General features: G+C 37.4%; 1 protein-coding gene across 1 annotated transcript; it reads left to right on the top strand.

Moving 5' to 3' along the window:
- Positions 1 to 1,677: 1,677 nt before the first annotated feature.
- LOC104466223 (SERTA domain-containing protein 2-like) lies at positions 1,678 to 10,630 on the top strand. The gene is made up of 2 exons (XM_010079573.1): positions 1,678 to 1,806; positions 9,775 to 10,630. Exon 2 carries the CDS (start codon positions 9,779 to 9,781, stop codon positions 10,628 to 10,630), a length of 852 nt encoding a protein of 283 aa, XP_010077875.1. The 5' UTR covers positions 1,678 to 1,806; positions 9,775 to 9,778.
- Positions 10,631 to 16,475: the final 5,845 nt, after the last annotated feature.

Raw genomic sequence — 16,475 nt, 5'->3', positions numbered from 1 at the left:
AATCATGACCTCAGCAGTTAATTTTGCAGGAGTCCTTTAAAGTATATAATAAAGGAATGAAATTTGATAACTTCTTAGACTTCAGCTCCTTCTAGGAAAAGATTGGACTTCTAAAATACAATTAACTATTATTTTTTTTATCAGATGCTTTTAGCTTTTTTTTTTTAACTAACACGTTGAGGTCTAAAACTTCTCAACATTTTAGTATGCTTGTTAGCTTTTTTTTGATTCTTTAATGCTAAAAAGACTTAACACTCTCAAACGTTTGTTCAAACATGCTCTTTTATATTCATTGTATAGAAAGTGCAGTGAATATACACCTCCCCCTGTGACCTAACAAGTACACTTTAATAAACCTTAGTGATGACCTTCTGAAGTCCTGCTGTTTGAAAGCAAACAGGTTATGAATCTTCACTTGTCTATTTGTTTTTAGTTTTTTATTTACAAATAGCATGGATCTCCTTATGATGGGAAAGAAGTCAGCTTCTAGAACGAGGAGGAATATATTAATATGCTCATTGCTGTGGGTTAGATTTGGCATTCTTGAGTCACAGGCATTTTACTGCTGTTCTACTGCATCTGTACAATTCCAAGATTCTGTAAATGGAGGAGCCCTTTGCTAGCATCAGGCTATGAGTTGCTATATAAGATGAACTATATTCCTTTACTTGTCCGTCTGTCTAAATGTAAGACTGCCTTTCACTATGTATTATTTTAAGATTTGTAAAATAACATCTGAACTCTTGATCCTTGATCATGAAGGACTGTCTTTATCTCGATGGGTAATGATCCTTGCTTTGGGGCTAGATTTGTGAAAAAATGGGTTTGTTGTAGTTGGGGAGCAGGTGTCTCTGTGTATATGTATGTATGTTAATATACTATCCAGACAGTAGGCTGTTAGCCTGTATAAGGGCTTTAATCCTTGGAATTAAAAAACGTTGATTCTTCAGGTGGACTTGAGACCTCAGGAGCATGAGTCATGCAGTCCCCTCCTCATCTCGTAGCCTAGTTCGTAGTTTACTGTCACTTCAGCCTTTTCACTTTTCCAGAGTTTACAGTGCCTTGATCTAATCCATGATTTAATCCATGTGGTCTCTAGCCAAACTGCAGATGTTGCTTTATCAGGGTTTTGATAAAAATGATGCCACACTGAATATTATATGCAATCTTGGAACATCCTGCCAGCTCTCTTCTCATGTTGGTTTTGTGTATGCTGAAAATGAGGAAAGTTAGGGAATTTAATAAAAATCTAACTCCTTTTGCAGTCTGTAAAGGTTAGGTGGTAATTCCAAAATGTACCTCTTTACAGTTAATGGTGTTGACTCTCCTGATATGTGATTTCTGAGATGATTACAACTGTAAATCAGTGTTCGGTAACTTGAAAAAGTATCTATGCAAGTTCTTATCCTAAAGCCTAGTGCTTAGAGGATCAGCGTTCTATTCTGTCGTATTAATTTATGAAAGATAATTTTCACTTTTTATGTGTTCATAGGTGAAGTGATTAGGGCCTCTTATTTCAGTGTATTCATGAACTTCAGTTTTTCTTAAACAGTATAACTTTTAATAGAATTTAGGACAAATTGTTTAAAAAGTTTCATTGAATTGTGTGCTTGATACTTCTATGTGATTTTTTGTTAAAAACAGTAATGTAATACTGTTTGTTTTTTGTTTTATTTTTCCCCTCAAGTCGCATTATCCTACCTCTGTGGATGGCTTGGCCTCTTGAATGGTTCACGACTCTTGAATGACCACACTTTATGCAAAATCTGGAATCTTCCTGTCTGGACTCCTTTCTGTTTTCTAAGGGTAACTGCTTGTATGTTTTTATGAAATCATACCTTATATGCATATTGCGTGTTCTGATAATCAGCTGTAGATGTTATTTTGTGAGCTAGAATGCTAAACTGAAAAATAATTTTTAAAAATGGGCTTTAGAATATAAAGTGAAGTGCTTTAGGCTTACTGAATAGTGTAATCTCTTTGGTTTGAATATTCTGAGTTTGCAATACTTTTTTTTTTTCCTTTATAATGGGGAAGTACTATCACAAAGAATGTAATATTTCCATAAGATCACATATCTTGGAACTTTGTTAATCGAGGCCTCAATCTTCTAGTGAGGTCCATGGTTCAGCTGCTGAAATTGATGCATTTTCTGTAGTACGTGCCCCAGAGCTTTCGACAGTGTTACAGTCTTGTCTTGTGAGGAGAAGGTACGTTGGATACCGGAGAAAAGTTGCTGTGTGCTACTCTGTTAGAGAAAATTTGAAGTGATTTCTGATACGGTTATTGAAAATTACTTATCTAAATATCCCATACAGAGAGCTAGCGTAAATGCGTGATCCTCTATTGGGAAAAGAGAGCATTTTTGGTGAGCTTTTTGGTAGCTTTTACTGTTAATGGTCTGATTTCTCTGTTAAAATATGGGCATGCTGATTTGATGTAGTTAATAAGCTATAACTTTTGTTGTTAATGGATCTTTATTTAGATGAATGTAACCCTGAAATATATGTCAGTGTTACGTAGGTGAATACATCCAATATCTCTGTATTTGAAGTAAAGAGATACTGTGAGGAAAACAGGTTGAGAACTGATCAGTTGATTAGAACAAGCTATGAAAAGGTATGTTATCACATTTGCAGTTCTAATAATCATTTGTCTCTCCAGTGAGATACTTTGGTGGAACCATGGTGGTTTGGTTCTTGTTAGGATTCCTTTATGTTCTCGTTTAATTACAGTTTAGTCTTACTTTGGGAGTTTCTAGATTTAGTAACTCTTGATCATGTGTTAGCTTTTGCTAACTACTATTGTTCTTTAGTTTAAATGATTCCAGGCCCTTCTTCTGCTGAAAAAAAAAAAAAAATACTGAAAAAAAATCTGCTAAACACATTCTCATTAAAATATACACCTGTGAGCTTTATTTGTAAATGTGAAGCTAAGTACATAAGTGTAGAGGGGGAGAGGAAGGAGAAGAGTGACAGTGGTTTAGTTTTTCTTTTAAGGATGGTAGTTTTTCTCCACTTAACTGCCTCAGTGGCTTTCTGTATTAGCCTCTAGTGATAGATATCAGCTGCTGAGGATACTGTTTGTTTGCTGTTGGAAACTAGACAGATCCACTTCCTTTAGCTTGTGGAAGGTAGACATCCTAACAGAGGAGCTTCTTGTCCAGAGTGAAGTATTGTGCTCTGAAACTTATCTGTGGTAGTTTGTAAAGCAAAGCTCTTACAGTGCTTTATGAAATAAAATGAGAGTATGGAATTTAGGAAGATGTCCTTTAAGTGCAGGAATTTTCCAGATCCCATTAGACATAACATAGACAGGTTGTGTGGGGGGGTTCAGACTAACTTTTAAATCAAGGTAAAACTTACTCCCAAGTGCTTTGTAAACATTGTTTCTGCTCCTAAAATATTAATGTATGATACATTCTCTACTTCCACAAATAGTGAAGTGGTAGTGGGAAGATTATGAATTCCAGGCTAATTCTGTGCTAGACTCAGTCTTCCTCTCATTCCTTTCCTCTCCTTAATGAATACTATTCAGCCTGCTCTCATTTTCAAAATGCAGGAAAGGATGTTAGGCACATCCATAGGTGTGGAGTTTTTTCTGTGTGGTTTTGGGGTTTGGTTTTTGTGTGGGGGTGTGTATGTGGGGGTGTTTGGTTTGGGTTTGTTGGTGATTTTTTTTTAAAAAATCTTGGTCCTGTGTTCCAGTTGCTTTAGTGGTAAACAGGTGTATTATAGGCCAGGATTTGGTGACAAAAAAGTTTTTAAATTAATTCTCCCTTCTCTGAGCATCTATTTTCTGGTCATTTGTAACTCCTGTAAAGAAGTTGTTAATCTTGGTCCTGTGTTCCAGTTGCTTTAGTGGTAAACAGGTGTATTATAGGCCAGGATTTGGTGACAAAAAAGTTTAAATTAATTCTCCCTTCTCTGAGCAGCTATTTTCTGGTCATTTGTAACTCCTGTAAAGAAGTTGTTACATAGGAGTTTAGGTATGGGAGTAAGCTGGTAGGACTGCACTCCTCCCTGTATGCACACTTGTAGCCACTTGTGCCTTCTCCAGCAGTTACTCATCTTGGCTAAACTGGAGCAGGGCTGGTGGGGGTGGGGAGGCAATAGAGTTAAATACATTTTTATGTTTTTTTTGAAGTGTCTTCATGTCCAAATTACTTTGGTGTTTTCTAAGGTATTTAATCCTCCTTCCCTCACTTCCTCTTAATTTTTGCTAATAGCCAAGATGTGGTGTTATGGAGGTCTCCAACACTTGCTGAGGACATCAGATCAGATACACGGTTCAGTGTAGTCTGACAGCTTATTGTGTTATGTAAGTCATGTTTAAGTGATCAGTGTTAAGTCCAGATGGGAGGAAAGGATTTATACTGTGTCTGTTAACTGTACCTTCAGCCTTACCTTTTCCTTGTGCTGCTTCTTATATATGGAATACCAGTCAAGAGCCAGTCTGCTACTTCATTAAAACTATTAATGACGTTGTGTTGCCTAAGCTAAAATGTATGTTGAGTAGGAGAGAGATTATCATTAAAAATAGTTTGTGGCATACATCAAATAATTCTGGGAAATAACCATAACTGTAGGGAAGTTTGTCTTCCCTTGCACTTCCTGCAGATAACTGTGTACTTGTGAAATGTATGGCCATGGAAGAGAGGGAAGAGCAGAAAATCATGTTTTCAATCAGCTTTGGTTCATCACTAATGCAAGTTTACAATCCAAAGAGACTTCTGTCTGTTTTTACTGTTGCATGCTTTCTACAGTTACAAGCCAAAGGAGATTTTGAAAGGGAATTATCCAAATTACAATGGCAGAGAGTCTCTTATTTTGATTTTAATACTTAAGTTGCATTACTTAAAACTAGACAGGCAGCTTTCACTCATGAGTTGCTTATACCTATTCAGATACAGTATTTCTGTCCTACGAGAAAAAATATTTTATCACTTTTGACAGTCTTAGGCTGAAAAATGCAACACTCTGGCTGTATGAAAAGAATCAAGCAAGTCTGAATTTAATAATGTCCTAAAAAGAAAAGCCAGAAGGGCCCACTATCAGTGAAATTATTTTGACCTGCAGAGTGGAAGCCAAGTACTTTATGATGTTGCTATATAAGCATATTTTTTAATGGTAGATGAGTAACTCTTGTGTAGTTGACTGTAGTGCTTGTTTTGTGTTCAGACAGTACTATCTGTAGCAATCATGTTTTATATACTCGTGTTTTTTGAAACTTTACTGAAAATTAAAGCTCTCTGCGGTTCTGAGTTCTAAACATTGTTTAACTCACTCTTAAAACCTTTTTTGGAAGGTGAGGAAGAGGAAATTAAGAAGTAGTTTGCCCAGATAGGAGTAATTGAGGGTTTTCACATTCTGCATTCTTTGTGACTGTTTCCAGCTGTACTTCCTAACCATGTGGCAGTGGCAGCTGCACTGCACTATCAGACCCTGTGACAGATGGAGCTGTGTTTTCCCTCTGAAATGGTGGCACAAGTCTTGTATTGTCCACAACACACTGCAATGTGAATTTTTCTTGGTAGCCTGGAATGTTTCTTCTGAGTAGCTGCATGCTCTGACCAGGCCTGTTTGTTTGATATTCTGCATGGATTTGCCAGCCAGGGACGTGCGTCTTCCCTCCAAGTTTTTTCAAACTCTGGTATGGTGTAGGATTACAGTACATGGATGCTGCTTCCCATCTTAGCAGGGAGGAGTTTCAATGTAATGTCCTCCATGAAACTGGAGGAACCGAGGAACGTGCTGTCAGGGGCGGAATTTCTACATACAGACTCCTTTGTAGGTCACTGATGTGGATGGAGAGTTTGGTATTCCTAAACATTGAGTTCACTTTGCTTCCTTTTCTCTATAGCTGCAAAATAATTTTAATTAAGAAAATATTCTGCCACAAATGGCCTGTGACTTGTATGTAAAAAATTATTGAGATGTGGTGTTCCTCATTGTTCTTGTTTTTTTTCATGACAAAAGATTCTAAAATAGATCTTCTGAACTAAAAAAAAAAAAAGACTGCTGAACTTTCTCCTGAAGTTCAAGAGAAGAATGAGTTACAGCTTACCTCTTTTATTATTGAATAACTATATATAGACCTCACATTGGAAGTTGACATAAACCTTAATTTTTGTCCAGTTGGTTTACTTACAAATTACAGAGTTATCAGATTGATGCGTTCCAAAATCCTGTTACTTGATCCAATTTTTTGAGATCTGAGTAGGTTCCTGGAATGAGGCTGGAGTGAGGAGAGTGCAGTTTCTAGACACTCTGTGTTTTACAGTGCCCAACTTGTGCTGCTTTGAACTGAGAACTGTGCAGCAGTCACTCAGTAATACAGGATTGTCTAGGCATGGTAGAGTGGATTTTTGTGTGGACTTCTGTTTCCTTTCCTGCAGTTGACATGAGGGGAGCACTGCATAATTAAATGTAATCAGCATCTTATATTGCAAAGTAATGCTATCAAAAGAAAGCATTTGGCTGGTTTGTGAATTTTTGGGTTTGGGATGTGTGTGTTAATATGCAGTGTTAGAAACCACAAGTTACTTAGAAAATACGGAGTAGTTTGTTAAGGATATGACCCTGTCAGAAATTCTTATGCTAGAAAGTAAAGCAAAAGGCCTGATAAAATGTAGATTAGCTGGTAACAAAGGGGCTTTGTATCTTTTGTAGGTCAGCAGCTGAGTGTGTTTGACAAGAACTGAAATTTAATGTCTCCTGTAGCAACCATGACACTAGTCATTTTTAAATCCACTGTACGAGTGGTACTCTTGTTTTCATTAGCCTTTTCCAAATTTTTATGTAACCTCTGATGTTTTATGGATCCTTGCAATTAAGTAAAAAATCATACTAATTGGGCAGAATTTGTAAAAGATGTTTGTGTATTTAAAAGAAAATAAGCAAAATCTTTGACATCTAGAGAGTGGGGAGTCTGTGAAGTAGAAACATTTGAAGTTGGAGCAAATAATGTTCCTTGCACTTCATTTTTATAGTTCAGAGTGCTGTCATGCTCAAGCTTTGTTACATATTCTAGAATGCTCTGGGACAAACTTTATAGAGCAAATTTGAGGAATGAAAAGGAGGGAGTCTGTGTATATGAGCATGAAATATTTAGTCTAATTAGACTACTGTATGAATTTAAAAGTTAAACATTTCATTTTAAGTTGGTTTTGTGATATTATATATCCTTGGATATAGTAATTTGCTTGCTCTTTAAGCTCGCTTACAGAATTTAAATACTACCCCATTTCTGAGGTGCTAGAAATTAACATTATGTATATAATTCAAATAGATAAGTAGTATTTCCTATGTGTCTAATGAAGTATAAATATATTTTAAAAATATATTAAAAGCAGTAAATTGTCAAACCCAAGCATTTTGAATGTATAAAATGTCAGAATTACTGTTCCCTGTAGGGTCTTAATTTCGTTCCCTTGCGAGTGTGAATTTTGGTCTGTTTTAATTAGTTAGTGGAGAGAAAAAAAGAAAGCGAGACTAGTGTGCAGTGTATGGGAAGGATGGTGCTTAGTGAACAACTAGCCGTTTTGAAGTATATTTTCATTCTTTATAGTAATGGTATGGGATAATGCCTTAGGTAGTACACAACATTACAATGATAGTTAAAATAGAGAGTTAATAGTTTTATTGAGATTTCTATGATTTGCAGACACTGTCTTCATGATACGTTATGAGTTGGTATATTTAACAACAGTTTTACTGTGAAGTCCTACATAATTGATTTTCCATAGTTCGTGCCTAAAATTATTGGTTGCTGACAGCGTTGTCGACTGAGGATACCTGGCACAGGCACACACACACATACACATACACTGCCCCCCAAAATACTTTTTATTGTTATGTTTGATGCCTGAACTTTGTGTCCAGATTTCTGCATTTTTTGTTTGTAATTGAGTGCTCCGTACTATCTGGTTCTGTTTGGTTTAAATGGGGTGCTGGTGTGGGGGAGCAATATGTGATAAGTGTGGGGGGATCACCTGGGTAAACAGGCACACCACATCTAGACACCTTACGTTTTTTCAAAGAGATTTGACTGGTGCTGTGGCAGTTTAGCAGAAAACTTTGGAGTAAAACACTTCCAAAGTTAAAAAATTGCAGCACTGATAAAATTACAAGTAATTGAAGTTTTTTGTTGTTGTTTTTTCAGTAGTGAATATTTTAGTAAATTGAACTGTAGGCCAAACAAATACCTGTTATATAAAAATGCATTCTTATGACAAATTTGATCTCATCCAGGTCTGTCCCTAAAAGAAACAGTGGGTATGATCGAAAAGTCTTAAACTCCTTTACGAGCTCTTGTTTTTTCCTGTGTGTCCTACTGAGCAGTATGCATGACTTGCTTCCTTTCTGTTCCTCCAGAAGAGCTGAGTTCTCCAACACCCTTGTCTAGGCAGGTGGATGTAGCCATGTAACCCTGCGGTGCTTCCTGCAACTCTGGAGAAATCCCAAAAGTAAAAGCAGCTTTCTCCTGCAGCTATCTCCTTGTCCCCAAAAGTCTAGCGACAGGCCAGCAGCTGGCAGCTGCGGCAATCCACTGAGCTGTTGCTGGCAGTATCCAGTGCTCACATGAAGAGGAAGTTGGGAGGCCCTCTGCAGCATGTAGGGTCTGGATCATTGTGTATGGAGGATCTGCCCTTAATCTGCTACTGAGTATCTAATTTATGATTGCTTAATTGTTTTAAATTGCTTGGGAGTGAGGTGTCTGTATTCCATGGACACATCACGATGTGTATAATCAAGATTTTACTAGTGTTTCCTGTGCGTGGTATATTCCTTTTCTGTGTTTATACAAGTGATTGCATAGTGCTTGTTGTCCCTAATGAAACACTTGATTTTTGAATGGTAATTGCAAAGTAGCCAAGTATATATTTATTTGGATCATGTGTATTTTAGGTGTACATGTGTACAGCTTTTTTTTGTACCGCAGTGTTGTAGACCTACAGCATTTCAATGCAAAAGCCACTTTCTTTTCTTTTAGCTATTTACCAAAATTGGTTACTTTAAAAATGCCATTTGGTAGCCCCCTACTCGATGTCCTTAGAGTTAAGTCAGTCACAGTTGTGAACCAACAGCCAGGAGCACCAGTCATCATTCTGTGAGTTCTGTGGCCCTGTTGTTGGTCTTGCTGCGTGGTTCACCTGTAGTAAAACAACTTTTAAGTCAAGAAAGAAGAGGGGAAGAAATGAGTTCTGTAGAATTCTCAGAGACACGCATTAAGAATACCGTAATGAGATAAAAATAGGTGTTGAAACTAGCTTTAAGATCTTATCTGCTGTACCTAGGAATGAATGTTAAAATGTTGAAATATTGTATATAGTTATTATAATCCTTAGTATAAGCATCTATTTTATTTCATGTGGACATTCAGACATGCTATATAATTTAAATGGATAAGAGGGTAAAAAGCTCACCTATTAAAGTTTTTAAATAGTTAAATTCATATTCTCATAGTATAGAATTAAAAGTAAGCCTTAAAACCAATACTTAGAGTATTAAAAAAAGCTACATACTTTTATTTCTTTCATAGTTTCTGTTTAAAAAAAAAAGCATTGTGAAACAATAGAGCTGGAATGTGCATCTTCTCAATGAAAGTAGCCTCTTGTGTAGGATTTCATCCTGTCTTTCAGTGTTCTGTGGCATTAGAGTTTTAAGTTAACCAATGAATTGTATACTACAGACTCTTCAAAAGTATCTGTTGGGATCTTGCAGAAGAAGTGATAGTCTTGCCCAAGGTTAATTCATAATTTCTCTCTTTCAGGTTCATGTTGGGGAGAGGTCTAAAACGCAAGCTGAGTGACTATGAGGAGAACATGGCTGGTCTCTCGAGTGCCTTTGATTCCAGTCGAAATCTGCCATATCCACTTAAGAGGCAGCTGGTGCTTAATATGTGCCTCACCAAGTTACAGACATACAGAATGCTGGTGGAACCGAACTTGCACCGCTCTGTCCTCATAGCCAACACAGTGCGGCAAATTCAAGAGGAAATGAGACAAGAGAGTAACCAGCAGCCAATTAATGTCTGCCTTGGCATTACTCCTAGTTCTCACAGCTACACAGGGATGGAGTCATCTGGGATTTCTCTTCAGTTGCCTTCAGGTGTTAGTCAGCAAGAGTCTAACTGTTGCGACTTACGGTCTGTAGAAGACCCAATTGAAAATAGCCTGCTGATAGTTTCAGATGATGATATGTCATCTGCTATTTCATCTATTCTGAAGGATTTAGACTTTGTAGAAGATATAAGCCCGCCTACTTGTCTGGTTCCTACTGGAGATGACCAGCCAAAGTTTCCAGAAAATACTGGTTTAAAACTAGAAGATGATAGACAGGATTTGAAGGGAGCTGAATGTGTGTTTGGTTCCTTTGAGATTTCAAATTCAACTAGTTACTTGAAGGATTTGGCAATAGATGACATTTTTGAAGATATTGACACTTCAATGTATGATTCAGACTTCTGTTGCCCTCCACTAATGCCGCCCAGACCACCATCTCTTGCTACAGAAGAACCATTGAAAACCTTTCCATCTTGCAATTCTTCTTCAGCAAACAACATTCAGCTATGTAGAACAGATCTGAGTGAGTTGGACCACATCATGGAAATTCTCGTTGGATCCTGATACTTGTTTTACCCAAAGATACTTTTTAACTGCCACTTTCATTTGGTTTCAGGATAAAAGCCACTGGAAAAGTTGTAAAGAATTCTTTAAAACACAAACTAAAAATAATTTGTCGATAGTGGTATTTTTTAAATAATTCCAACACTTATAAACCAAAAAAGTGGCAGATTTTTTTAAAAATAGAAATATTTATTTATCAGAACTGTGCAATCATCTTTTTCCTTCCAGGGTGTATGTGGAACAATAGGCACATACCCTTATCACCCCTCATGCCTCTTTCAATAAACTTTTTTATGTGCAATTTTTAATTTGTCAGAAGAATTTACATGCAAAACAAATTTCATATGAGATGATCTTTTACGAAGCCTCCACTTTATTTTTAATATCGGACTCTATGCCAAGTTGGCATACGTCAAGTTGTGTAGTTGGATTGCATGGATTGCAGATGCATTACTAGAGATGGGTATATTTTAAAAATGAGACACGCTTTGCTTTCTTTCTGTCAGAAAAGCAGATCAAGACACTTATCAACCAAGTCTCTTGCATTTTCTAAAGCATTCAGAACTATTTATTTTTGTAAATTTTATAGTCTTTCTACATTTTACTACGTTATTTCATCATAGTTAAAATATAATGGACTTCTAGTTGGATGTGTTTAGCACTACCTCTGAGCTTAAATGCTTTAACTCTTTCCAGTGCTTCGTCTAAGACTGCAGATCTTTTTGTTTCTATTTTTTTTTTCTGAGGGAAAGTACTTCTAACTCATTAAGCTGATCCTTTGACAGTGACCTAGCTGATTTGTGAAATTGAGGGTATTCAATGTTTAAAAACTTTTAAGTATTTACAAATGTAATTTATATGTAAATTGTGCAATTTAACTTTTTTTCTGTCAGTATTACGTGCTTAGATTTTGAATAATCTTGGCGTTCTTTAAATTAAATTTTACTGTGTACAGGTAGCTTTTTAATCTGTTTTGGAAAACACTGTCCTTCATCCCTGCTTTCACTACAAAGTTTAAGATGATTTTTATGTGCAATATTATTTAAAAAGATACACACTTGTACACCTGGCATTGTAGAGAGACACGCTTGAAACTTAAACTTTTAGCACCTTTTGGAGGATACTCAAGAGTCAACATTTCTGTATCGTTTAAGAAACAAAGTTGAGAACACTTGCTGCACCAGTGCTTACTGCTTTGAATGCTCCTGAAATACTCATCGGTGTGTGGTGAGTCAGTGCCGATGACTAAGAACCATTGTGCGGCTGCGTCCACGAGAGCTCAGGAGTCTAATGCAGCGCCAGGGCTGGGGCCTGCGTGGGCTTTGGAAGCATCGTGATGGTTGCTGATGCTGCAGAGAGTACTGGGGAAGGAGGAGTGCGTGTGTGTATGGCAGGTGTGTATTTATGAGCGCACTCATTAACTGAAGTGAGAACTATTTTTCTGTAAGACAGTTTGGATACTATGTTTCAGCTTGAACTGAGGTCTGTATTGGTCCTTGCTGTTGTCTTCTGAACTACACACTTGCACGTTAGCTTTTTTTTTTAATTATAAAACTTTTACTTTGTTCTTGAAAGCTGCAGCACCTGTCTTGTAAGAAAATTTGCAGTTGTAAAAGCTTTGCTATGGTTTATTGGTTTTGGGGGTTTTTTTTGTTGTTGTTCTCTTGAGACTTTTCACAAATGGGGCATCGGCAGAGGAAAAAATGTTGCCTGTGTCTTGCATCTCACAGAAGTTGAAATTCTGGCCTTTTTGAAGGGGCGAGGGTGTCACCTACTATTTCTAGTCTTAACTGATGCTGTGGCACACCTACCTGGTGCAAGATCTCCATTTTTTGCTGTGACTGTTGTGGTTAACAGTTAGCTGCCGATACAGTTTGGTATCCCAAACCAATAGAGAACCAGTTCAGGTCACGTCCTTGCAGCCATCTGGGTTGTTTAGCAACCGAAGGGTATAAATGTATTTATATGCATATAATGTATTGATTCTAATATAAAACTTCTGATCTAAAGTATTTTGAATTGCTGGATAAAGGGATTTGTTTTGAAGAGTGTATAAATAGTTCTTGAAGAGGTACAGCTTCAGAATGTACACAGATTGTGCATTGTGTATAGACTACTCTGGCTTTTCTTCAGCCTCTACTTTTGTATTAAAGATATGACTGAATAAATCCTTGAAATATTAAGGGCCTTCTGCACTGTGATGAAGCAGAATTGTGGTTAAAAATGTCTTTAAATTCAGTGATGAGGAATGAAATAAAAAGACTGCATCTAATTTCTTTTTGCATTTGAAAATATGGAATGTTACTATGCAGTAAAGATATTTTGGTATGAAAATTGTATCATGTAGCAAATAGCGAACACTTAATAAATCCACTTACCTTGCAGCCCCTACAGAAACATAAGAGAAAACAACTTGCTTTTCAGCATTTACATGCTAAAGTTTTTTGTGAACTTCAGAAAAAGATTAAAATGTTGGTAGATGTTTTATCAACAGTTCAAAATGCAATTTTTGTTCAGGTGCTTGCTGCAAAGCTCTTGTTTCTAATTGGTTGCTTGCATCACAGTGCCAAGACCATATGCTGGTATGTAATGCAGTTCAGTTATGTATGGAATTATGTGCAAAGGGAAGTTTAATTTTTAAATATGCACAAACTAATTTTAAAAATCCTTCCATGTAAAATGAAGTTAGAGGCTAGTTGTGGTGGACCTATTTATTGTATGTTTGGAAATAAAAGCCACAGTTTTGCAGTTTAACCACTTATATTTTGAAGCCTTCAGTATTTGACTTTTTTAAAAACAAAACAAAATGTGATACCTTCCTACCCTTCATTCACTCTTCTTCTGCTCATGAAGATGTAACATTTTCTCTAGGTGACTGCTTTTATATCTTTATTATTTTTTTTTCCTTTCCTTTCTCCCCAGAAATACTAAATACCTTATACAGCTTCACATCCTCTAGTGTGTACTGTCCCTGCAGGATAAGGGATGTCCATAGAGCATTTTTTTTTCTAGCTGGTGGGGTAGGGGGAATTCCTGTTTTGAACAGGTGACATACGTTAGCACTGAGCTGTCCTCTTTTTGCCTCAGTTGCCCTATGCAATCTTCCTGGCCCATGCAGTTCTTGGTGTTGCTTCAGGGGTTGCCATGCTTGAAAGCGAGTGTCATGTCCAAGTGTCCTTGATGCACATACTGTTGACACTTCAGACTTGTATAGTTGTCAGTCTGGGACAAAAATACTGCCACTTGGTGCTAGTGGAAGGTTGTTTGCTAGTCTCTGCTAATACAAATTACAGCAGCAGCTTCAGGTTTAAGGGTTTCCATCTTCTTCCTGTTGTGGACATCTCAAATGAGATCCTGACTCTTCTGCAAGGAACTTCCATTTTATTGGTAACACTGTATTGGCTGCTACTTGCAGACCAGGAATTCTTCCTGCCTTTTGTCCTGGAGCCTGCTGCCTACAGCTGGAAAAGCGTAGATTTAGAAGTTACTTCTTCACAGAGAGCTGGTTTGGCTGTGAGGTGGTTCCCACCCTGACGTTAGCCCTGGGACTGTGTTATTGAGCAGGACACCTACTGACGCTGCAGTGCAGACCTGCTCTTGTGCTGATGGGTTTGAAGTTCAGCAACAAGAAATGCTGCCTTATTAAGGTATACTGCAGTTTAGTCTTTTAAGAAAATATCTTTAAAGGGTTGCTTTCAGCTTATGTTGAGACTCCTTAAGGGTGGTGTAGGGTTTCATATACTTTATCTGAACTTAAAAGTATGCTAAGCAGTACAGCTCTGTAATGCTGATTTAAAACTGCCCGGAGTGCTCTGTCAAGCTCAGTATTCTGTATCCTGGAAGTGAAACTTCAAAAGACTTAACTTTCCAGTTCAAGGAAGAGTAAAATACACAAAAGAAAATAATCTATCCAGTAGTTCTGTGAGGAAGATGAGTTACAATTAGTTGCAAAACTAATTTTGAGCTTTTAAAAAACAATATTAGAAATTAGTTAAGCTATTAAGATGCAGAAGTGTGTCTATAAAAATATTTTACTAAAGCAGATATTCAGAGAAGCTGGAAGAATTTTGGCATTGAACTATTTGCCTAGCATTCACAGGCATCTTGCCTTGATTGAAAAACTAGGAAGAAATGTTGCAACTTCATTCCATACATTTTTCCCTCATTAGGACCCATTTATCCCAGCAGAGTGCTGAGCGGGACTGGCTGTGCTTTGGCCCCCAGACTGCACTGTGGGATGACAGTTCCTGAGGTACTCTTCATATTTCAGTAAAATAAATGGCAAACTTCTGTTAGATGTGACTGAAGCAAGCCTATTGCATCTGCTGGCTGGGTGGGTTGGTTTTGTTTTCTTTGAATTCTCCAGAGTGGATCTGACAAGTTAAACTCAGATCCACAGTGAAGTTTAGGGGTTTAATAATCTGAGCGCAGCTCATTTTTAGGCAAATTCCCTCTGCCATCTTAACTGGTGTAGTATTACTCCAGGAAGTCCTTCTGTTAAAAAATGGGAGGACTGTTAAAACCGATTTTCACTACTGAAAAGATCAAAGTGCTATTAAAACCTATAATGACTCTGCACTTTGAAAAGAAATCTTAAGTTTTTACAAGATTTGGTTGGTTGGTTTTAACTCCAAGTCTTCTGCATATATCCAACCAATGGTGGGCTTATGGTATGCTTAGAAATCATTCTAGGGTCTTGAATGACCCCCTCTTTTCAGTTAAGCAAATTCTATATATTATTTGTACTTTAAAAAATAAGTCTACAAATACTAGCAATATGCTGTTTCTAAAACAGAGCTTCCCAAAGCTTTGCCTTCCTACGCTGCTCAGTTTTAAGGATTGTTTGTAGAAATAAGTTCCCTAAGATTTTACTTTAAAATTTTACCTTTGAACAGCACATGCATTGAAATATTTTCAGTCTTTCACAATGTAGTTGTTCTTTTTTTGCAAAGCTCTTTACAGTATTCCTTCTACAAAGGAAGCATTTCAGTAATTACATTGCTGATTTGAACTTTTTAAAACTTTGTTCTATGCATATATTCTCCCTCTAATCTCAGTGGAAGAAGGTGGCATTTCTGCCTAGCTCTGCTGTCCGAAGCTCTTACCTTGCTTTAGTTTTCACCTTTTTTAAATCCTAAGCAAATGTCAAAAGTCTCTGGTATTTGATTTCTGCAAACACCAAGTACAGTAACATGTTTAGTTCATCAAAACTCAGCATTTCACAGCTGAGAGCTCACAACTAAGATGAGAAATGATGAAATTCATAGCTTAAAACATACTGAGACACAAAGGTTTATTTCTTCCATGCCCCATTTTCACAGAATAAACACCTGCTCCTTCTCAGTACAGCCGAGCGCTCGGCGAGTGGGTGCACAGCCGTTGTTGGCACGCTTGGCTGGGTGCTGGGGAAGCAGGAACGAGGAAATGACTAAAGGAAATGAACAGCCAGTATTTGTGCAGAACACACCAGAGGGGTTTCCGGCACCCCTCGTTTTCCAGGATAACAACAGAAGTCAAGGATACTTCATATTATGTAGTAGGGCTGGAAGCTGTGTCTCCCCAAGCACGCTCTCTTTGTTGGTTAAGAGAAACAGAGCGCAGCAGTCGTAACCCCAGTAGCTATTTCATAACATAAAGGGCTGAAACCTTTTTCTTCCCAATCTGTACCTTGGCTAGGGCTGTAAAACCTGCTACTGTGAGAGAAAGGTGATGTATACACCATTCTCCTGGCGTAACAGAGCAAAACATTCCTCAGTACTTCCATCTGATGTTGGTCAAAGTAAAGGCAAACTTGAAAGCCCATAAGAAAAGAGGCCGTGTGGGCTCCGGTGCATCAGCCAGTGCT

Source organism: Pterocles gutturalis, unplaced genomic scaffold (assembly GCF_000699245.1).
Source record: "Pterocles gutturalis isolate BGI_N339 unplaced genomic scaffold, ASM69924v1 scaffold11884, whole genome shotgun sequence".
Taxonomy (NCBI): Eukaryota; Metazoa; Chordata; class Aves; order Pterocliformes; family Pteroclidae; genus Pterocles; species Pterocles gutturalis.
This window is presented reverse-complemented; position numbering and strand designations above follow the sequence as displayed.